Consider the following 24,305-nt stretch of genomic DNA (forward strand, 5'->3'; position numbering starts at 1 on the left):
CCTGTGTTCTATTGTTAACCTAAATTTGTATACGTGATATTAACTGCCATTTTATAAACGAAATGTTCATATTCAATATAACAAAATTATTGAAGATATTATTATTTAGTCAACGATTACGATTTTACAAAAATTATTTTACATTGAAACAATTTATCGTCTATTGACGAAGATATAGTTACTGGCCACGAACTCGCCACTAAATGTTAATTTATTAGAGTACATTCCAATAAAATATCGCAAAATCAATTATTATTAAACGAAAAGAATATAAGTATAAAATATCCTGAAACTAAATTAATATGTTGTAAATAAAATTAAAACTATTCATATCTTAGAAATGTATTAAAGTGATATAAAAGTTTGTTTCCCAAGGAAATTTATTGAATTCTATAATGTCGAGTTAACTATTAGAAGAATGTAGAGATCGAGATCCTATTGAGAACACCTTGTTGTGTGAAATAAGATATTATTGATAATTTTATGAGACTTAGAGTGGAAGTTAATTATAAATCTTCTATGCTATATTTACACTTGTGGTCTTTCTCATTATATACATTTTTCATTACATCTTTTCGACTACAAAACGTCTGGCTAAGTTCGCATAACCTTGACTACTTGGGCTTAAAATCTCAAAAATATTTTTAGTGTTATTGGCCGGTGCCTTACTCGTGTACGAACTGCGTGAATTTTCCCACAATTTGGTGAACCATGTGACCAATGGGATGTGAACAGCGTACTATCCCAGTAGCTGCCACGAAACCATCCACACAATGGGGATGTTACCTACTAATCGGCGACTCTTTATCAAACTAAAACTTATTTATAAGACTTGTATGCAATACCTAGTAAAATGTGACATCATAAACACTGACGAGTTTTTTAGGGTTCTGTACCTCGAAAGGAAAAACGATTATAGGATCACTTCGTTGTCTGTCTGTCTGTCAAGAAACCTAGATTGTACTTCCCGTTGGTAGTTCTTAATCCGAAAATTGCGAATTTATGGTTACATTACGAAAAATAAATTAAAAGTTCATGAACAAATATTAGTATTTTAAACAACCAAGTGGGGTGCCTATCATATAAAAGGGAAATTCTAAAACAGATTTTTATTTATTTTGATACTAAATACTTACATAGTTTTTGATTTATCGTACAAAACGTTGTCTTTAGTACGGAACCCTCATCCGGAAGCAACATCCCTACATTCACGAGTTCGTAGTGTGTCGCTAGTGAAGAGCGGGCTATACAAGGAAATCTAAAATAATCGTAATGGCAAGTCAAATTATTTTCACGAGCTCGCAAGTGTAAATGCAGCAACATAGATTCTAAATTCGATTAAAAATTATAGAAACTGTTAAACTTTACGAGGTGTAGGTTTGTAATTTATGGAATAAAGTGTTCTTTATAAATAATTCGTATCGAAGTAATAATTTCAGAGTCTATTGTGTTAAACATGGCGAACATAAAATTTATGGTAACATTTGAGAAAGATCATATGGGAATGATAAGTATGTAGCGATACATATTACCTATATACAACGTAACCACCAAGAGATCGGGATAATAGTAGTATTATATAGCATGTGAGTATGTAATGTGCTTTATTGTTTGAGTAATCTAGATATATAGGCACGATTATGCGTGGGGATTTCGAACGTTCACGTTGAATCTGGCCTAGGACTAATCTGCCCACTAATGCCTGAAATATACAAAACGTACAAAACGATCTGGTCCGGCAACGATGTTCACTATCTTTAACCAATAGATAAGTTATAATTTGTAATTTGTTATACGATGTAAGATTAGTGAAGCTGATTTAGGATTATATCGTCTTCCATAACGTACGATAATTCCGGATTTATTTTCCTTACGTTCCAACATTTGTGACAAATTCTAAGGTTTTTGTAATGGAAGTGAACTAATCCGAATCAGGTGTTATCCTGGAAGACAATAATGATGGAAAATAGCCGTTTAAGCAGAGATACTAATTTCAAATAAATCAATGAGAAAAAGTTACGGTGATATAAGAAGTTTTTAAAATAAAATTATTTACTGCATGATTTTGTTTGTCTTATTTTTACCCGTTGATATCAATTAAGGTATCTCAATTAGATTCTACTTAGGGAATTATTATTAATTGGACTAGTTCCATTCGTGCATATCGTTAACCTAGCATAATAAAAGTAATTCTAACTAAAGGAACTTAAAAATATTATACTTAGATTTAAAAAAAATTAGGTAGTCAAATAAATGTAGGTATTAAATATTTATTTACCCTTAGAAAAAGAGACATGTTTAATTATAATAATTTAAAATATAAAATCCATCATACCAAAGCTTTCGTTTCAGATAAATTGTGTACTTATAGTAAAATAATTATTAATGAATAATTAATTTATTATCACGGTAGTAACTATTGCAGGTACCTACCTACCGTGCTTAGTAACATGAACAAAAAAATACAATCTCATAAATTTTATTATGTGACTTAGGTACTAGCTAATTAAAAAATATTTAAGGTATACTCCACATAAATAAGTTATTTGGTATTTCTAGGTATAGTAGACGCGACAGGTCGAGATAGCAATCGGGACCGTATGAAACGGGGGGGACGCCCCGCACACCCGCGCAGCCCCCGCGCTGACCCAATGCGGGCGAGCGCGAGTCACGTGCGGGTGTGCGGGGCGTCCACCCGCCTCACACCCCGATTGCCATCACAGCCTGTCGCGGCATAAACGTATAATTATTTGCACTCCTATAAAAATAAATATTACTCTAACTTAGCTACAATTAGCACTCGATTCACGAAAATAAATGTTGCTTGATCCGTGTTTGTAATATATTAGTCGAATACTCCTTGACCTAATATTTGGAAGGCTTTCTTCACGTTATTTGTAATTTCTTCAGCTGGTCTATCGGTTGTGACAAGCCAGGTGCTGCCGCTGTCAGCTTTTTCATATGCAGCCAGGAGGCCTTCAACAGCTGAGTCTACACTGTAGGAAAGAAAAAAAATGTCATTTTCCCCCGGTTAATTGGCTCGTCTGGCGACAGAAAAGCTGGCAGGTGGTTTGATACATCGGCCACGAAAATTCAAATTTTAGTCAGTTTTTCGAAAATAGTAGACTAATCATACATCGAAAGCTTATGGTAATGACTAATGAGTTTTGCGGGTATAACATTTATGCATCTACATGTTTTTCCATAAAAACTTCATATTTGTTCCTGAACGATAATTTTCTGAATTTTCCCAGATTCGCACAAATATGAAGTAGGTAAATGAGTATTTTTTACTAAAGTTTTTATGGAAAAACATGTAGATCATGCATGAATGTTATGCCCGCAAAACTCATTACCATAAGCCTTCGATGTATGATTAGTCTACTATTTCCGAAAAACTAACTAAAATTTGAATTTTCGCGGCTGGATCTATCAAACCACCAAAGCACCACGCGGGGAAGCTCTTACCATGTCCCCATTAAGGACATGGTAAGAGAGCCTCCCCGCGTGGTGCTTAGTTTTATACCGATCACAAGCACCCCTACACGCTACAAACTTAAACAATAAGGTTCGCGATTGGCAGCTAAAGTCACGAGCTTTGACTGCTCTAAATTCTGTCTCACTGTATCTGTCCTTTTCACATTACATTAGTAAGAAGTGAATGCGAATACTCTAAAATTTAGGTGTGCTCAGAATCAGTACCATTGTGACAACAACACAGTTAACTGAACTTACCATTGAGCAGGGAATTTCTTGATTGCAACCATCATTCTCTCTTCCACACCTTCGTCGATACAACCGATCCGTCCTCTTATCAGATTGGTATCGGTAATTCCAAAGCAAATAGCGATCACGCGAACATCTGACCGAGAGTAATTCTGCTCCATCTTTAAAAAAATCGCATTTAACATTAACTAACGACTAAACTCACGTGATTCGCCGACGTAAGCCCGACTACTTACTAAGTAGGGTTCGAAACTAGTCGGACTTACTTCGACTGAGCCAGCAAGTAATGTACATCGGCCTTTAGGATGACATTTCGGCTTTGTAGAGTGTTGTCTCTGTCACTAATAAAAATAAAAAATAAACCATTTTTTTTCTTTTACAAGTTCCTACTTTTGAAACACTCATACCTACCTAATGACGTTTGGTCTGTCTCAACGACAGAGACAATGCTCTACAAATCTGCTATCTCCTAAAGGCTGGTGTACTTACCTACATTATTTTCTGCCGCGTACCTTACTTATTTGGATTTATGAATATTTATACTTAATTGCATTTAAGAATATTTATACTTAATTGGATTTAAGAATATTTATACTTAATTGGATTTAAGAATTGTCCACTGACTGACTTTTACAACTTCTATAATATTATGATCTTCGATAAGCAAATAATGTGAATAATCTTTGGACTCGCCCGCCCGTAAGTATATAAGTAATACACCTATAAATGAAGTAGTATATGTAATAGTTTTAAGCTTACTTTGGCCGTCATTATAATAATCGGTTTTAGTTTTGCAATGTTAGCGGCACCCATTTAAATAAAATAATACGCAATCAAAATCATTAGCCAACTAAGTACCTAGGAATATGTACACGCAGAATATAATATATTGTTTTCTATTATTATAATTGGTAAGTACTCTTTATGATAAAAAACTCTAATATTATCCATGTGATGGGTGGATATCTCAGAATTGCTATGGCTACTAAGTTATTTTTGATCCAACACAACTTCCATGAACAATAATTGAAGTTAAGATAATCCCCTAGATCAAAAGTTTTTCAACTCAAAAACATCGCATTTCTATACCTAAGCCTTAGTTTCTGATCACTGATACGATTATTATCTGTTGTGTAGTAGGTACTTTATGTACTAAGTGTTATTCAAAGCAGAATAACTCTTTTTTTTTTAATAATTTTGACAATATCCTCTGTAGATTATAAAAAACAGTTTTTCTTAGTTTCAGAAAACTGTTTTTAAGAAGAACAGAGTGCGATAATATAGATCGGTAAATGATGCATTGTCATGCATCATCTATATATTTTCTAAATTCTAACACATCAATAGTTCTAACCAAAAGCTTTATTACAGTTTGATTACTTGCATTATTTCTTAATATGTAGGTAAATGTAACTATTTGGATTGTCATGGTTATACTGTACTTTTATTGAGCGCAATCATCATATTATTCATACCATTTATGATAATAGCAACCTGCCTATTAAATCAACTATGTGATGCAATTTAATTTTTTAAAGACTATTAGTCATCATCATGACCAACCCATCGCCGGCTCACTACTGAGGACTGGTCTCCTCTCTAAGTTTGGATTATGGTGGCTTTCGTTCTTACGTTACCTTGGTTACCTGTTATCTCCCGAAGTCACCATGATCCAAACTTTATATTCGCTGATCGTTCCTCCCTGTGTAGGGGACAATACGCAGAGAAACTTTCAGTTTTTATATAATAACGAAGGTCTGGCCCCTGCGGGCTCTTACTCCATCAGAGTTCTCCCTGTGTAAGTCTTATGTAAACTTACCCCTAGACAGTTACTAAACTGAAGTACAGCACTCTTTGTCGCGCTGTATATGGGCAGAAGAGGGGTTTGAATCAGCGCCACTATAGAGGAAATGTTGATAATCGTGCCGCCTCTCCCATCCCTGTCCTTTCGCATTAAATTGTACGCTTTCATGGACCCCTTTATTAAACCTGACTGAAAAGATAAGTAAAAAAATTATTAAATCAAACAATCTTATTTTACTTACAAAATATCATACTTAAGTATCTAAATAATATGAAAATCTGACTGACTGACTGATCTATCAACAACTCCAGCTCAAACACTACTGGACGGATCGGGCTGGGCATGCCGATAGCTTATATGCATGCTGATATGCATTTTTCAAAAATTACGGAAAAAATACGGAACCCTACACTGCCCGTAGCCTGCCACGCACTTGGCCGGTTTTTTTCTATAATCCGGACTTCTTGACAATCTGCATACAAATCTGAATCATTTCCGAGCAAAATAGCCTAAAACTGTACTGAAATTGAGTCCAAAGTTCATGATTTTGATCACTAAATACAAACTTGAACTCGTTTTCAAGCAAAACGGCCTAACACAGTGCTAGTCAAATTAAATCAAAGTAAAAGTTCGTGACTTCGATCAAAACGGTACAATTAAAGTTTTTTTTTTTCAGTTTTTGCTCTTCCTATAAAATTTTAGAGTAATAGTTCGCAAAACCGATAGACGTTGGGGTCTCAAGGTGCTGGAATGGCGACCTCGCACCGGAAGGCGCTGCGTTGGAAGACCCCGCCACTAGGTGGATGGACGATATCAGACGAGTCGCAGGGAGCCGCTGCATTCAGGCGGCGCAAGACCGTGGCGTGTGGAAGTCCCTACAAGAGATCTATATGTCCATCAGTGGACGTCTATCGGTTGATGTTGATGATGATGTAAAATTTTATTTCGTGCAATTATACCATTCTGTGCGTCAGCTTATTTATTTTACTTACCACATTCACTAACATCTCCTTCTCATATATATCAGGATGATCATTCATTAGTCCAGCATTGTTTATAACGCAGTCGATATAACCGAATTGTTTGACGGTTTCATCAAAAGCTTCATCCAAATCACTAGTAGCAACATCGCATTTGATAAATATAACTTTCTGGGCTCCATGCTTGGTGTTAAGCTCCTTTGCAAAATCCTCTCCGGCTTGTTTATTGACATCTAACACTGCTATGTTCTGGAAAAAGGAAAAGGGGTCTATGTTAGTCTAAGTAAATTATGACCATGATTGATAGCCATGATGCCGTCGTCGTCGTTGTGCTTATAATCGGGTCACTCCAAAAATTACTTTTTCTCCCACTTCCTCGGAAATTGCTCCATTATTAAAAAAAACAAAACGTCAATCAACTCTTTTCTGTCTGCACGGCAGCAATTTCTAACAGGATGATTATAGTTATTACTGGAGAATTTCATAGACTGATCTATCAACGCACAGGGCAACGGTACGGATCGGGCTGAAATGCTGAAATTTGGTATGCAAATAGCTATTATGACGTAGGCATCCGCTAAGAAAGGATTGTTGAAAATTCAACACCTAAGGGGGTGAAATAGCTTTTAAAATTTGTGTAGTCCACGCGGACGAAATCGCGAGCATAAGCTAGTTATCCTATATGATTCCATGACACAAAGTTATCTACTCAATCTTGATAAATTCATAACTTTGCCAAGTGTTAATACTTGATACGAAATGTAAATATAATGCTGTACCTAGTCGTTGTTAAATATTATTTCAAGACTCAAGTATATGCTAGCCAAGTATGTAAAGATAAGTCTTATTGTTAAACCTATTTTTAACCTATTGCGTGGACTATGTTGAATGAAAAACTGTATTACATTATGCGGTCCTAATAATAATATCACTTACAGACTACAGTATCCCAACTGCCGTGTTAATCCAATATAAGTATATCCATATCCCTCAATATAAGCCTCAATAGCTCAACGGGTAAAGGAGTGGACTGAAAACCGAAAGGTCGACGGTTCAAACCCCGCCCGTTGCACTATAATAATTGTCGTACCTATTACTGCTAGGAGCACAAGCTTGACGCTTAGTTGGAGAGGAAAGGGGAATATTAGTCATTTAACATGGCTAATATTCATTTTTTTTAAACCCTACCTACTCTAATAGATCCTTAAATATTACAAATGCGAAAGGATGTCTGTCTACACATACCCACTTATCTGTTACATTTTTACGGCGCGAAGATGCTCACGCCTCGTGAGCATCGTGAGTCACGACCAGTGTTTCCATGTACACGGTAATTACCGTAGATGCACCGTAATTCAGCCCTAATCTACCGTCAAGGTAATATGGCCATTACCTTGACCGTGTCACCGTTATACAAAATCACGTTAAAAATTCATAATATACTGCGTAATAGTAGTATTTCGTCCTTATTCAAGCAATTAGGAAAGAGTAAAATGTAAAACTAATGAGATTTAACAAAATATTAATATGAATAAATCCGTATATGAAAAAGATATTGCTATGCTAGGAGAGTCAGATTCAGAATAATATTAATAGCTGATTAAAAAGCTAATAGCTGATTAAAAAGCTAATTCGTGACGTTTTTTCTTTTAAAAATGACACGGTAATTTACACGGTATTCTTTTAGCTAATCCACCGTAATTTAATCTAGAAACACCGTAATTTTAACCCTTGAACACGGTAATTCTCAATTTACATATGGAAACACTGGTCACGACTGACGCGACGCGCGACGTCTAGATATTAATTATTAACAGTCGTACCACTATTTACACCATTATCATTATCATTATAACATACCTAAATAGGCGTCGTCCTCGATCCCACAGTATTTGTGCGTTCTGAATTCTTTATTCTACCCACAGATTATATATATTTTCTTTTGGTGTAACCACAAATTCACGGTTTTCAGATTTTTCCCCTCATGTCTACTATAAGACCTATTCGTACCTTCCTGCCGTTCATGATTCTAGGTCTACGTTAAGTACCCTATAAGTTTCTTGACAGACAGACAACAACAACAACAACAACAACAACAACAACAACAACAACAAAGTGATTCTATAAGGGTTTCTTTTTCCTTTTGAGGTACGGAGCCCTAAAAATCACGCTATAGTTAGTTGTTCGGGTATGAGATTTCTGGTTTCGATGTTGATATACCGAGTATTTCACCAGTATGGGCCGTGGATTATGAATTTTATTAATTGTTTTGCTGTGGGTCTCGCGCCTTATCTTATAAAACCTTACTGATACAGGTTTAATCATTAACTAGTAAAAGGGATCTATTTGAAACATTTGAAAGCACCGATTAGGTGGCGTTGAACTAGACGAGGTTAACCACATGGTTGGCTAACATTTTTAAAAGTGAACGAATGTCCTCAACCCGTATTGTAGATGATGAGAAATTCAAAAAATGGCTTGGTTATTAGATTATTTATTTTACCAGCCTGTGAGGAGAACTGGCTATGCTTATACCTACTAGATAAGATGAGCCCGCAACTTCGTGTTTTTAATTCCGTGGGAACTCTTTGTTTTCCGAGATGAAAAGACTATGTCACTGTCTCAATTATTATTTTTTAATTTAAAATATACCCATGCGTAAAGTCTCGAGAATCCGTTGGTCTGCAAAGGCGTGAAAAATAGCATGCCATCCCGAAGGAGGCGTCTATTTTCCCGACAGAAAAAGTAGTATGTAACTTTTCAGGGTTTTATCTATAAACTTGTACAAACCACGTCGATGCCTTGTTGCGATGTGATTGAAGGACAACCCAACAAACAAACAAACACACTTTTGCATTTAAGTATAGTGATAAATGTTTGAGATAATTTAATTTATGTAAATTTTACCTGTATGTATTTGCAGTTTACATAACAACGCAGTTACCTCGGTCAGCATATATGGCTGTATAATAATTAATAATTAAAATTACATTAAATAAAATTAAAAAGAATACCTTGGCTCCTCTATCCAGTAAAGTACGGGTCACACCAGCGCCGATGCCCGAAGCGGCGCCGGTTATCAAAAACACTTTGTCCTTCACGTCAAACATATTCGTCCGTTCACAGATACACACCAGCGCCAACTGTCCGTGTTGCAAGGATGTGATAAACGTACGTTGCAACAGACAGGACACTCACATTATTCGTTTTACGCTATTTTGTTGTTATGTTAATATATGAAATCGTAACTACATCTGTTTCCTATTGCTATTAATAAATGATTTGTACTATGTACCTATAGTACGCGACTAGTCGAGATGGCAATCGGGGAGGGAACGCTCTGCACACCCGCACAGTCCCCGCGCTAACCCGGTGCGGGCGAGCGTGAGTGACGTGTTAGTGTGCGAGGCGTCCCCCCGCCTCATATCCCGATTGCCATCTCAACCTGTCGTGGACTTATGTACGATTTATTTTGTTCAAGGTTTTGAAAATTTCTAATTTGAGAGCATTGAAGTATTGTTAGGGGAGTAAAATTTTTTACTATCTCTGCCTTCCCAAAAAGGCAAAACTTTCGATCTAGGGCAGTTTTGGGAATCAGAGCAAATGCAATGGGGGCACGAATGTAGTGGCAGATAGGAATAACTGAGTTTGGCAGTCCTGGTTTCGATTCCCGGCATGGTACGTCTGCCCAATGAATAATTTTAGGGCTCCCCGAATCGCCGATGCTTGGATTAAAATATTATTAAAGGACCAATATTACCTATGTATACTCGTATATATTTTTTTCTTTTTAAAGGGTTTTTGCGTCGGGGTTTTACCTTAAATTTTTGACAAAATATTATAAAAAAGATTATCTATTTAAATGTTTTTTTTGTGATACAGTTTTACAGGTAGGTGCGTATTTTTTTAAATTCAATTGTTTTTGAAACGCCTATAATAAAATGCGGCATTCCAAACCAGTATAAACCGGTAAATTAAACTAGTTAACGATTCAAAAGCACTTGTAATAAGTCAACGGGAATAAAATAAATTCTATTCTATTAAGATGAGAACATCAAATAAAAATAATTAATTAAACAAAACATTGCAGCTTCCTCTTCATAATAACTAACAAAGATAACGGTACATAGTGTTAGTGGCAATGACATTGATTGCCACAATCAAACACGTTCAACGAAATATTGTACAAACAGCTACTACGGATTTTAGGTATTCCAAACATCCAACCACGTCAAGGCTAATTATTATTAGCTCTCACGACTTCGTCCGCGTGTACTACACAAATTTCAAAACCCTAATGCACCCTCTTAGGAGTTGAATTTAAAAAAAACCTTTCTCACCTGATGCCTACCTTATAATAGCTATCTGTATGCCATATTTCAACCCGATTCATCCAGTAGTTTGAACTGTGCGTTGATAGATCAACGCACCTATCCTTTCAAAATATTATTATATTTAGATTAGATACTCTATACTAATACTACTTAAAAATAAAATTAAAGTGTCTGTCTGTAATTTCGAAATCACTACCTCATATTAAGCTCATATGGTTATTTGAACTGTACTATAACTGAATCAAGAAGCACGAATACAAGTAGGTATCTAACTTTTCAAACGAATTCGTTACGAATAGGATAGGGTGAGGCCCTATCAGATTCGTAATGAATAGGTACCTAGATCATAGATTAATTTTATTGGTCTTGACCTGGATTCTTTTTTGCATGGGGAATCCTACTTTTATGGAGATCTCGTATTACTTAGAATAGAATTAGATTATTATGTACGTATCGATATTGTCTAACATGATAATAATATTGCTATTCTGCCTTGCTATACTTTTATACCATTATGCATATCTCACGCTTTTGCTTGTAATTTTCTATAAGGTGTTCTGTCGCATATTCCGTTGTGTTGAATTTTTTCAAATGAAAATCTTACTATAAAAGTTACCTTTCTTTCACAAGTTATGTTATGCCTTTTGCCTTTAGAATATACTAGCGACTTCGTCCGCGTGGACTACACAAATTTCAGACACCTATTTCACCCCCTTAGGGCTAGAATTTTCTAAAATCCTTTCTTAACGGATGCCTAGGTCATATCATAATTGCTATCTGCATGCCTTTCTGCCCGATCCAGTAGTTTGAACTGTGCGTTGATAGATCAGTCGGTCATCTTTTCCTTTTATATATTTAGATTTTAAACCTTTTCATATCACAGATGATGTGTGTCCGGTCTTTAATTTGAAACTTTTTTTGCCTACCTAGGTACTGCGTTTTGACTGAAAATAGCACCACCATATTTGCCTGGTCCTCTCAGTTGAAAGACAAAGTAATCACAAAATTGTTGTGTGATTTGTTTGTTGCTTGTAACTTTCTTACTCTGTACTGTGTCGCTCTTGTCCCAAATAAAGAATTATTTATTTATTTATTTGATAACTCGCGTTCGTGTCATTATCACAAGTACCTAGGTAGGTATTTGCTTTCTTTTCCTGCCAGGAGTTTCAATAGTATCTAACAAACACATTTACATTGCGAACGAAAGATGAAAGTTTCATATATTTCTTAGTATTTATAGGTCTATGGGTCTTATGAATTTATCTATAAGACCCGTAAATTGCTATTGCGCGTGGCCGCCATTTTAGTGACGTCATCACTAGACTGAAGCTTCGAGCTGATGGTATATTTTTACTTAAATATACGTCAAAGGACGTCAAAATGACGTCATTTCGATGTTAATGAGACATGGTTCTAGCGCAATAGCAATTTGCGGGACTTATATAACGAAAATGATTTCAGAAAAAAAGTAAAATTGACAACAATTATTAACCATAGCTTATATTTTAAATATAAAATTAACATCGCAGTTTTGGCGCGAGTAGTCTCAAGTATGTTAACGCTTGCAATATTGCAAAGATTGCAGTTATCATTATCAATTATTATCGTAACACAAGGGGTGATTATTTATGTCTTCGTATATCACTGGTTCCTTCACCGTTACAGCAAGTGATATTTAATTACTTAAAACGCACATACTTAACCCCGAAAAGTTAAAGGTGTGCCCGGGATCGAACAACCGACATCCGATTAGTAGGCGGACTTCCTAACCACTAGGCTATCATAGCTTATCACAGCTATCGTGAGGAAACCTGTAATCTGTATGCCGGAGAGTTTTCCATAGTGTTCTCAAAGGTGTAAAGAGCCACGAGCAAGTACCGAACGGGCGCCCTCCCGCGTTTCGGCCCATATAACCGCAAGGTTGGTGGGGCCATGGGTGGGTTCTCAAAGATGTGTGAAGTCTGCCAATCCGGACTTGGTCAGCGTGGTAGACTATGGTCAAAATCCTTCTCACTGTGAGAGGCGACTAGCGCTCTGTAGTGAGCCAGCGATGGGTTGGTCATGATGATGATGATGATACCACCGCTTAAAGAAAAAACTTAAAACATATCGGCTGTATTTATTTTTATAAGTATAATAATTATTTACAATAAGATAAATTTAAAACATAATAAAGTAGCTGTATTTATTTTTATAACTATAATTTACAATAAGATAACAATTATTATGATACCACTGGTTACAGAAAAAACTTAAAACATAATAAAATAGCTGTATTTATTTTTATCACTAAAAATTTACAACAATTAAGATTTCAGAGCCTCAAACCGAAAGGTCGACGGTTCAAATCCCGCCCGTTGCACTATTGTCGTACCTACTCCTAGCACAAGCCTGACGCTTAGTTGGAGGGGAATGGGGAATATTAGTCATTTAACATGGCTAATATTATTTTAAAAAAAAATTAAAAAATATCTGAAGTCAACATCACAGTCTTAGCACGTGTGGTAGGTACCAAGTCTGTCAACGATTATAATATCGCAACGATCGCAGGTCAGGTATCAATATAACAAGGTGTCGTAACACAACACAGGGCTGATTTATAGTTTGAAGCTGATGTCTTCGACCACTGCGATTGTTCTACAAACCGCCATCATTACTTATCATCATATCTTTGGTTTGACTAAACAGTGACGTCGGAAGACATTATTTCATTAGCCTTTTTTATTTTATCGGTTATATCCAAAGCACTGTTCTTATCAATCAGCCACGCGCTTCCACTTTTTCCAGTTTTGTAACTTTGCACCACCCCTTGAGCCGCTGCTTCAGACCTGAAAAAAACGGTCAAGTGTTTAAGCGTAAGTCAGAAAAGCAGGTTAAATTTAACTAATTTTATAAGTTATCAAAATGTTCCCTCATATAAAGCTTGCACGTGGATATAGATCACAACGCGTAGAGGCTTATCGAGAGATTTAATCTTTAAAATAACCTAACTGCAATATTAACCTGATTAGGGCACATTTGCTATTGCAACCACATTATCAAAATAGCAACCTAAACACAAAAAGTACCTATTTTATAGTCGTCGAGTCTCGAGTCGGAACGAGACTGGCTTAAAAACCTTCAAACACCGGTATTTATACAAATCGATTCAAGATGGCATCACCGCCACAGATCGCGTGACATCGGATGAGTCAAATATTGTCTAATTCATTAAACTAACTTCAATAAGCTAACAAGTGTGAGTCGGATTCGCATACGAAGGGTTCCGTAACAGTTTTTATTAATTTGTTTTGTGATGGAACCACAAATTCACGGTTTACAATTTTTTTCTTTTACTTATGCTATAAGACCTTTGCTACCTGCCAAATTTCATGATTGTTTTAACATCCTGGAAAAAATGTCGTAAGGAAACCTGCATGCGTGAAGTCTGCCAATCAGAACTTGGCTGGCATGGTGGAATGTGACCTGGATAACGGTTAATGATGATGATGATAATTTTATTTATTTCACAAAATATTGTGGACTGCACCGTCGCATCTATTTTTTTAATTTCAGTTTAATCAAAATATTGGTAACTAAAAAAATGGTAAGTACATACGATTGTGCTATACTTGTTGTAAAATATTCCCTTATAATCTCTGTAGTTCTATCCTCAAAACTTTTACATGTTTTCAAAATGTTTGTGTCTGTTTCTCCAAAACACATAGTCAGTACACGCACCTTTGTTCGCGAATACATTTCTTCCATCTGAAACACATACTAATATTATAAATGCGACAGTGTCTGTTTGTCTGTTAGCTTTCACGGCCCAACAGTTTTACTGATATTGATGAAATTTAGAACAGAGTTAGCTTAAATCCCGGAGATGGACATAGGCTACTTTTTATCTCGTATAATCAAAGAGTTCCTACAGGATTCTTGAAGGCCCATCTGTTTAACCGATTTACATGAAATTTGGTACAGACGTAGCTCTTGCATCGCGGAAAATCAGAGTTCCCACGAGATTTAAAAAATCTAAATCCACGCGGACAAAGTCTGGTAATAAAATATGTCACAAATATGTGCATGAAATGTGAATTTGATGATTTACCTAGAATGACTCTTTATTCGATGATTAGATCATGAACATTAACAGCGATCACGCACTCATCCGATCCGAATCCGTGAAAATACGGAAAAAAAATATCTAGGACATAATATGTCATAAGGTACCTACCATACAAATAGTTCGTAAAACAAAAAGGAACGTGTTTTCACGGACTCGGATCGAATGACTGCGTGATCGCTCTTAATGTAAACTCACCCCAAGACGACAACTGAACTGAAGAATAGCACTCTTAGTGCCAGCATACACAGGGAGTAGACCAATTTCGTGAGAAAGAGCAACTATGGATGACACGTTGATGATGGTTCCGCCATTGCCTCCACGATCTACCCTCATCAACTCTAATGCTTTAAACGATGAAGCCACTATCGCCGTCTAAAAAAATTAATACTTCACATTAAAATATTATATAACTTAATACAATAAAACTTAAAGCTAGCCTTATCTAATACTATACAAATCATGCCCGCGTGGAATGGTGCCAAGAATACTGGCTGCATTTCCACGCTGGACAGCCAGGCTGATCCATTGCGCAAAAAATGAGCCAGCCTTTCTGTCACCAGATAAGGCTATTAATAGCGATGACATTTCTCGTAATTTTTTTTTGCGCTAAGACTCCATGGCCCCAGGGTCTCCACGGTAAACGGAACATTAATACTTCACATTAAATTATTATATTAGTTGTGAGTTAATATTTTCTTCTTGGGGTTAGATAGAAACTGGTGTTGTTTAGCGGAAGTCATAATCCATGATACATAAGAAAGAACACGATAGTAAAATTATTCCAAAGTCTCAAAGTATCTACTTCGGTGCCGGAGTGAATCGTACGTTGTAAAGAACCTATCTTGGAAGATATTGAGTGATGAGATGCGTGTCGTGTGATACACCTAGCAAGGTGGTGACGTGCATATCGCTTGTTTCTCCTGCATTTGCTGTAGACTCTAGTGGAAATGCAAGTGGTTTCAGATTTTTGTTTTCAGTGACTTTTTGCGAGCTTGTTGTTCTTTTTGCTGTTGTAGAAGATTTTTTGCATGTTCAATAACGTCGATTTACAGACGCGAAACATTTTGGTTTAGCATTTAATAGTTTCAATAATAATATTAATTTAACGACACTTACAAAATTCACGTCTATTTGCAATCTGTATTTATCACTAGATTCATCTGCTATGCCAGCATTGTTTACAACTATGTCAATATATCCGTGATCTTCTATAACTTTATTGTAAACATCATATAGCTGTTCTGCTTTAGTGACGTCACATTTAAAGAAACGCACAACTCCTTCGCCATATTTGGTTTGTAATTCATTTTCAAGTGCTGCTCCGGCATCCTCTATTATGTCGATAATTGCTACGTACTGGAAATAAAAAAAAGGCTTAGGTACTGGAAGGAAGCTCTCTTGCATCTTTAATGTTTCATGTTAAATACCTAGTTTGTTTTTAGATTCAATTCATATAAATCTATTTCTAAATTTGCGACGGATTTTTTATTAATTTAGCTAAACCGATTTGGCGCACTATATTGCTCACGACATTCAAACATTATATAATTCGAGTTATAAACTTCTAAATCTCAATCTTGTTTCTTCAGGAGTAATGTCTACGAAACTGTGAGAAGAGGTGGCCTATCGTTTATGAATTTACATAATATTTATTTTTTATTTCATTTAAATTCGTAATCTGTGGCTTAAAGTAGTGATATAATAGCTAATTTCTGCAACTTCGCGTCCCGTTCGAGGATCCCGTTGTCAGAATCTTTTCTTCTTAGTGCAGAATCTACATTACAAAGAGAAATTCGAAATTTTTCATGCAGGTTGCATGAAAATTTCGAAAATAGTCAGTTTCCACCGGCTTAGGCTATGCGTTCTTTGTTAGTCAGTTTCTCATTTTATATTTTGCAAGCTTTTGCCCATGACATTACTGCGTCGTATAGCACTCAGGGATAGTAGCTATCTATCAGTGAAAAAATTTTGCGATCGGATCATTAGTTCCGGAGATTATCTCCTACATCCACACTTACCCGTTATAATATTATTAGTTTAAAACGATTTTATTTACAGGGCATACCTTTACACCTTCCTTAACAAATTCGCTCACAATACTTGCACCGATCCCATTTGCACCACCAGTAACGATCGCCACTTTATTTTTTAAACTGAACATCACTTAATTTATTCTAGGGCGTCAAATTACGCACAAAAAGTAAAAGCGACTGCGAAGACGAAACGCGAAATGCTGAACGCAACGCAGAACGCTTATATTAAGGTGGGGGATGTCTACTTAGTGCACAGGAAAATAAATAAGTAAGTAATAATTAGCTAGAGCATTCATGCATCGTAAGGAACTTGCGGTCTATTTGACTTTTGTATAGATACGTAACGTACTATCTGTCCAGATTACATTATACTTGTCGTTATTATTGAAATGTTCATTATCTTTAGCTATAATCTACTTGCTAATGCCCGCGTGCGTTTAGGTTCTTTTAAATCCTTTACAGGTCTTTGCAAAAAACCACGTTGATCTGTTGCCCCGTCACGTCGCAGCGTAGGTAGGTACCTAATTAAAGAACATACTAACAAAACAAACACTTTCGCGTTTAGTGACTGGGTAGTGACACTTATATTATAAAGAGTTTTGTTTGTGAATTTGTATGTAGAAGATGATCTCCAGAACTTATGATCCGATCCTAAAAATTCTTTCACTGATAGGCAGGTATAGTACCTACGCGACTGGTTGAGATGGCAATGGGGTGTGAGGCGGGGGGAAGCCCCGCACACCCGCACGTCACTCACGCTATACTGCACCGAACGTCCCCACCCCGATCTCGACCTGTCGCGTACATACATATATCTACATTATCTCTGAGTGATAAAAAGATTTGACCTTGAAGACTGACTGATCTATCAACGCACAGCCTCAACTACTGGGGTAGAAACTTGTTGACAGTAGGTTTTTTCAACATAAGGATTTTTTGGGAAGTCAACCCTTAAACTTCTGTTCTGTATTGGGTGTCTGGCAAGGAGTTGCCACGGTACTGTTTCTGGCAATACATGACGTCATTTTTAATGATCTTCCGAAGAAAATATTAAAAATTTAATATACTTTGACGAAAGATTTTATACGTCTTAATTATACTTGTTATCTGCCAAAGTAACCATGATCCAAACTTCATAGTCGCTGATCGTTCCTTTCTGACTTTATAAAATAACGAAGGTCTCCTTACAGGCTCTAAGTCTATAAATAAAACAAATTGGCGACATTGCACCATCATCTAAGTACATCTTTTAAGGCACAGACTTAATTAATCTTTAGATCAATCATCAATAAAATTTCATTTCTTTTTTCCTTAAATATATTGCACTGGGAAAACACTTAAATAACTACTTATATTATTTATAATATTACAATAATGTAGGTATCATATTTTCGCATCACATCAGTCGAATATGTCTCCAGCCATACTTTCGTATCCTTTATTTACTCTGTCTGTAATGTCTTGTACTTTACACCAAATGAGCCATGTGCTGCCACTACCGCCACGTTTATATGCCTCTACAACTCCTTTTGCTGCTTCTTCGGCTCTGTAAATTAAAAAAAAATATAATATAATGGAATAAGCCACGATATACGTCACATAAGCAACTATCCACTCAGAAGTTTATCCCCAGCGCTCTTCACAATACTATGAAGTACCTATATTGGTTCTCATTTGAATAGACACAGATTGTAGACACGTTCTAAAAACTAATATTATAGTGTCTGTGGTTTGCCAGATTTCCGGAAAATACAGGATGTAACCAGAACGCTAGCAAAAACTTAGCATTATTGTTATACCTACTACCTAAACTGCAACCCAATAGGTAAAGAAAGAAAGAAGAAAGAAAAACGTTTATTTTTTAAGGCTGTACCACACATTACCAGCTGGACATTAGCTGGTTAGGTTAGGTTATCCCGGCGCCTCTTATACTTGAGTAGTAAAGTCAAAAGACCTCAAGTAGAAGAAGCGCCGGAATAAACCATGTCATGTGTGGCACAACCCGAAAAAAAAGGTCCCTACTCAGCATAAATGCCATATGTCTTGCACAAGTACAAAAACATACAGCGCTGGTTTTCAGTAGGAACTCTGATTCGGGTGGCGCCACGGAATTATTTTAATTGTACTTATCTAATCTATCTATTCTATATGTTAATAATATATACAAATTCACACATATTATACTTACTTATATATATATATATAATTGGACACATCTATGCACATGTATAAGGTATGCCTATGATGTAACCTAAATCTTGTTACAAAAAGGAGTACTCCGCCACATGATCCTGAAATTCTATCTGTTTATCCAAAAGGAATTTTTTCAATTTTGTTTTGAATGAAAATTTACTTTTTAAATTCCTTATTGGAGGGGGGATATTATTCCAACATTTAGTGGTGGAGTACGTAAATGAACCTCTAAATGCGGCAGTGCGATGGAATGGAATACGAAGTTGATGGCGACAGCTTCGCAAACGGTCAGATTCACCATCGCCTACCCAATGAAGTTTATCGGTACCATAAATATATAGGTACCAATAACCATTTGCCTCGTTTTGTAGTTTTAGTGATTTAGTATTTTTCAAACCCGCAATGTATATCGTGCAAAACTCAGGTCAATGCCCCGCCTGTGACGCTGCGTTGCCTCTGAGTGGCCTACTTACGCCACCTTCGTTGACCACTGGCGTCAGTCAGATGTTTTATTTGCAATATATCGTAAAATTTTACAAAATCACAGGTTTTTAAAAAAAAAAAACGCGTTTTTTGTGTCTACTATCAGTACTATCACCTGTCTACCATTTTGCTAGCGTTCTGGTTACACCCTGTATGTAGTTTGCAAGTAAAAGTAAATCCTTGAGCCTATGTAACTTTGAAACTAAATATTTTAATGGAAATTTGGCAAACCACAGACACAGATTAGTTCTTAGAGGTGTCTATATTGAGTTTAGTTAGTATTCAAATGAGAGTAAAGTAAAGGACGTTTATATGGAGCGCGCTATAAATAAACCCCTCTAAACATGAGATTATAATGTATATATAAGGATTCCATATCACAATAATAATACGCATATATTCTACGGATTTGTAGAAAGCAAGAAAGTGAAAGTCTGATTTTTGCAACCAATTATGCACGACGCGAATTCTCGTCATGCCCCAAATTTTATATCCGGTTTGCAGATTGCTTTGCTAATATACCTATGCCTTGAACCAACCTTATTATTTTTATTTTGTTTTATACTTTATTGCATACAACACAAAGTAAACATATTAAAAAAAAACATACAAGGATCTTAATCGGCGGCCTTATCGTTAAAGTGATCTCTTCCAGACAACCTTTGACGAAAGGAATCACGAAAGCAGGGGTTTTAATGGGTAACCTACGTTTGTAATGGGTCATATTTCATTATAGTCTTCATGTTCCGTGCCAGTTCCTCATCAAAGCTTCGTACTTCAGAAATCATATCGGTATTCGTTGCTCCCAAACAGGTGGTTATCGTTCGCACTTTTGTCTTTGAATAATAGGCTTCTTTCTGTAAGAATTTGATCTTAATGTTAGATATAAGTTTGAGTTTTAAGCAAGGTTTTAAGGCGAGTCACCGAGGCTAAGCGGAAAAAACTGGTTTGCTAGATCAAATATTTTAGGTAATAAATAATAATAATAATAAATAAATAATAATAATAATTTTAGGTATTTACTATTAAATAATGGCCTTGCTAAAAATAAACAATATACCTAAAGACATTGTCTAAAGAATGTGCTACTTTGATACACAATAGGAAGTATTTCACTCGATCAAATAAAATCTTGAAATAAGCCGAAATAAAAGTCTAAAATGAATTATTTAATATTAAAATTTCTGACTTGGCAAATAATTTTTATATGGAAATATTTGTCTTTAAGTACTACAGAGAACCTGCTAAATTTTGGTTTTCAACAGGACTTCTATAATTTATTAAATTCAAATTTAACGTTTGAAACACAGAATTTGAACGTTGCCAAGCGGTTTACTTCAAAGCCGCGCTGCCCGCCTCGGTGACTCGCCTTAACATCTTCAAATACTGCGGTTTCGCATCGGAAAATGCAGCGTTACAAGACCCCTTTTAGGTAGACAGACGACATCAAACGAAACACAGGGTATCGTAAGGCATCGCCAAGTGTCACCAAGGTCTGCAGACACCCGTACGTAGTCGAAATTTCACAGATATGTATACGAAGCACAGATATACTCGTACCAGATATGCAACTAACGTGGCCCCCTCAGTCCCTCTCTCTCAAGCAGAGGTACTTACTTGTGAAATTTTATTCCGTCTATTTTACGTTCGCTTGGGCTATTGTAGCCTAGTATACTGCAACCCACCATTGCACAATAACTTCAAAAACAAAAAACAACAAAACGAATCAATTATTTATTTAAAATACTTGAGTCAACAGAACCTCACATCACGTTGTTTGCCAAAATCTCATGTAGGTACAAATAAATTTTGGCAAACAAAAAAAAGTGGCCACGGTGATAAGGACAAAACATAATCATTTTGTCACGTTCTCAAAATTCGTAGCTTAAATGCATTTAGCTATCTCGCTCTAACAGTAAGTGTCACACCTCCACTTTTAATCTTGTCGTGTAAATAAGCATCTTCTAGGCAAGCACGCTCTGACCTAGACCTTAACATTGCTTTTTACTAAGCATGATTATCGTCAAGCGCAAGCCAATCTTACAATAAAAAATATACAATTATTTAATTACCTGATTACAACAAAAAATTAGGTTAATTACAAGAAAACCAGTTTAGGAATGCAACACGAAATAATTGTAGATAGGATAATTGATGCCATTGCACGTGAGTTAATTTTAATTGGTGTTAATGCTAACCCCAATACCTACTCGAATTAAAGGAAGGAGGAGTGTCTGTAACTTTTATGTAATAAAACTAATATTAAAAAATCCGAATAACTCAATCATCGAGTTATTGAGAGATTGAGAGATTGATTGTTATTGATTGAGATAATTAATCAGTTTTTCTTCGGATTTTTTAACGATTAGTTTCACTGGAGAACAACCGGTGATTCTCCGGAGCTAACTGGTCCGGTGAAAATATTATTTGCAACGTATACTTAATATCTAGACATAGTTATATTCTATCCGCGGAAAGAAATTAGTATACCTATAGCACTCTCTCTGTTCCGTAATCCCATACAAATGATAGGTTGGTGCCTCAAAATGGTTAACGCCCACTCATATTTTTGTCTCTGTCATTTGTATGGGATTACGTAACTGAGAGAGCGTTTTAATAACTTCTTTCGCGCATAGAGCTGCACAGTATAAACGGTAGCGGTGCTAACCCCAATACTCGAATTAAAATGTAGGACTGCGGCTTTTGTTGCGCCATAGATAAAGGCCGCTGGTGACAACAGTGCAAGAGCGCTGACCGATGAAACATTTATTATGGTGCCCCCCTTGCCCCCTTTATCTTCACGCATCGACTCCAAAGCCTTTAATGTACTCGTAACAAGTGCTGTCTGAAAAAAAAATAGTATTAGTCAAACAAAATGATGCATTTACACTTCTGATACTTTTTTTTCTTCAATTCGGATGTATACCTATGGCCCTCTGAATACAAATCTCATCTCATTTTCAATCTTTTCTTAGCGGACGTCTACGTCATAATAGCTATCTGCGTGCCAAATTTCAGCCCGATCCGTCCAGTAGTTTGAGCTGTGCGTTGATAGATCAGTCAGACAGTCAGTCAGTCAGCTTTTCCTCTTATATATTTAAGAAGAAAGAAGATATAGATGAAGGGTGATAATATTGTATTGTACCTACATAGTAAGCAACTAATTTACAAATAATAATTACAAATGTTATAATATATTTTATGATGTAATAAATACATGTCAAAAGAGTAGGTATTTTAAAAATTCTTACAAAGTTTATTTCAATCTCCTTCTTATACATTTCATCATTAGCTATGCCTGCATTGTTAACAACCACGTCTAAGCCGCCGTTTTGATCTATTGTCTTCTTGAATGCTGCAAACAGTTCATCATCTTTTGTGACGTCACATTTGAAAAACTTTACTTTATCTTTCCCATGTTTTATTGCTAATTCTTTTTCTAGGTGATCGCCAGATTTCTCTTCAATATCCAGTATAGAGACAAACTGTAATTTATTGATGATATTTTTATCACCTTAGGTACATAAATCCATCAAATATAATTTATGAATAATAAAATTCTATAAAATATACCTAAATATTTCATCATCATCATCATGATCAACCCATCGCTAGCTCATTACAGAGCACGGGACTTATTTTAGAGGGTTTTCTACTTCTTAGAAATTTAATAACGTCTCATCTTATATCCTCGACCATACCATAAGTTGAAAATCGGTGGTTGAAGACCTTTTGAAACTGTTTATGATTATTCGTAGGTACATCATGTAAGTATACTTACTTATTTATTACGTAATTGATTAACGCGTCAGACATTTTTAGATCACAGAAAAATTAACCTACTGGCTACCGGGACCGATTAATTAAAATAAATAACTCGTAATGTTTGGAAAAAAATTAGAACGTTCAAGTTCACAGTACTGAGTTCTCCAGCTGTGATGTCAAGAGTTTGTAGATTCGAATCCCGTAGATTTAGTAATTTGTACCTATTTAACCCAAAATAGTTTAGCTTAGGTACCTACAGGTAGCGAAACTGCAGTGGCAATAAATAGGCAGGGTACATAGTTCGAAATACCGACTAGAATACCGACCTCGCATCGTAAAGGGGAATGTTGGAAAACTGCCCACTAGGTGCAGGCAAACGATGTCAAACGAGTCGCAGGGAGTCACTGGATTCAGGTGGCGCAAGACCGTGGCGTGTGGAAGTCCCTTTAAAATACCCATGTCCAACAGTGGACGTCTATCGATTGATGATAATGATAAAGTGTTTACCTTAACACCCTCCTTCAGGAATTCTCTTACGATCGCAGCTCCGATACCATTGGCCGCACCTGTTACCAGTACCACTTTATCAATTAAATCAAACATATTCTCAGTTTGACTTCCTTACGTAAACTGATTTAAATATCATACTATCTAAGAAGTGAGTACTAGGTATAAGTACGCGATAGGTCGAGATAGCAATCGGAGTATGAGGTGGGGGGACGCCCCGACCACCCATACGTCACCCGCGGTTAGCGCGGGGGTTGTGGGGGTGTGCGGGGCGTCCCCACCCCGATTGCCATCACGACCTGCGTACTATAATTATGTACTACGAGGAAAGACAATGTATAAAAAGGTGACAGAGTTGTAACAATGTTCTAA

The 24,305-nt window shown here is 36.1% G+C and overlaps 3 protein-coding genes across 3 annotated transcripts; all 3 read right to left on the reverse strand.

Moving 5' to 3' along the window:
- Positions 1–2,250: 2,250 nt before the first annotated feature.
- Positions 2,251–9,683, reverse strand: LOC117996197 (15-hydroxyprostaglandin dehydrogenase [NAD(+)]-like). Its single transcript, XM_034984230.2, has 5 exons — positions 9,525–9,683; positions 6,523–6,759; positions 5,546–5,719; positions 3,736–3,887; positions 2,251–2,996 (listed from the first exon to the last, which is right to left on the reverse strand). The coding sequence occupies exons 1-5, from the start codon at positions 9,618–9,620 to the stop codon at positions 2,846–2,848; spliced, it is 810 nt and encodes a 269-aa protein (XP_034840121.1). The 5' UTR covers positions 9,621–9,683; the 3' UTR covers positions 2,251–2,845.
- Positions 9,684–13,006: 3,323 nt separating this feature from the next.
- LOC117996198 (15-hydroxyprostaglandin dehydrogenase [NAD(+)]-like) lies at positions 13,007–17,777 on the reverse strand. Its single transcript, XM_034984231.2, has 5 exons — positions 17,018–17,777; positions 16,069–16,308; positions 15,148–15,324; positions 14,443–14,591; positions 13,007–13,672 (listed from the first exon to the last, which is right to left on the reverse strand). The coding sequence occupies exons 1-5, from the start codon at positions 17,111–17,113 to the stop codon at positions 13,525–13,527; spliced, it is 810 nt and encodes a 269-aa protein (XP_034840122.1). The 5' UTR covers positions 17,114–17,777; the 3' UTR covers positions 13,007–13,524.
- Positions 17,778–18,190: 413 nt separating this feature from the next.
- On the reverse strand, positions 18,191–24,092 carry LOC117996453 (15-hydroxyprostaglandin dehydrogenase [NAD(+)]-like). Its single transcript, XM_034984511.2, has 5 exons — positions 23,934–24,092; positions 22,913–23,146; positions 22,330–22,506; positions 20,370–20,518; positions 18,191–18,531 (listed from the first exon to the last, which is right to left on the reverse strand). Exons 1-5 carry the CDS (start codon positions 24,027–24,029, stop codon positions 18,387–18,389), a joined length of 801 nt encoding a protein of 266 aa, XP_034840402.1. The 5' UTR covers positions 24,030–24,092; the 3' UTR covers positions 18,191–18,386.
- Positions 24,093–24,305: the final 213 nt, after the last annotated feature.

This window comes from Maniola hyperantus, chromosome 3 (genome assembly GCF_902806685.2).
Source record: "Maniola hyperantus chromosome 3, iAphHyp1.2, whole genome shotgun sequence".
Lineage (NCBI taxonomy): Eukaryota > Metazoa > Arthropoda > Insecta > Lepidoptera > Nymphalidae > Maniola > Maniola hyperantus.

Excerpts from the sequence above, each read along its gene's own strand:
- LOC117996197 (XM_034984230.2), bottom strand. The coding sequence starts at position 9,620 with ATGTTTGACGTGAAGGACAAAGTGTTTTTGATAACCGGCGCCGCTTCG. Across the intron at positions 3,888-5,545 it reads AGTTTAGTAACTGTCTAGGG|ATGGAGCAGAATTACTCTCG; the intron begins GTAAGTTTACAT and ends ATTTTTTTAAAG. Across the intron at positions 2,997-3,735 it reads AAGAAATTCCCTGCTCAATG|TGTAGACTCAGCTGTTGAAG; the intron begins GTAAGTTCAGTT and ends TCTTTCCTACAG.
- LOC117996453 (XM_034984511.2), bottom strand. The coding sequence starts at position 24,029 with ATGTTTGATTTAATTGATAAAGTGGTACTGGTAACAGGTGCGGCCAAT. Across the intron at positions 23,147-23,933 it reads TCCTGAAGGAGGGTGTTAAG|TTTGTCTCTATACTGGATAT; the intron begins GTAAACACTTTA and ends AATAAATTACAG. Across the intron at positions 18,532-20,369 it reads AAATATGACCCATTACAAAC|AGCCGAAGAAGCAGCAAAAG; the intron begins GTAGGTTACCCA and ends TTTAATTTACAG.
- LOC117996198 (XM_034984231.2), bottom strand. The coding sequence starts at position 17,113 with ATGTTCAGTTTAAAAAATAAAGTGGCGATCGTTACTGGTGGTGCAAAT. Across the intron at positions 14,592-15,147 it reads AGTTCAGTTGTCGTCTTGGG|ATGGAAGAAATGTATTCGCG; the intron begins GTGAGTTTACAT and ends TATGTGTTTCAG. Across the intron at positions 13,673-14,442 it reads ACAACAAGTATAGCACAATC|GTCTGAAGCAGCGGCTCAAG; the intron begins GTATGTACTTAC and ends CGTTTTTTTCAG.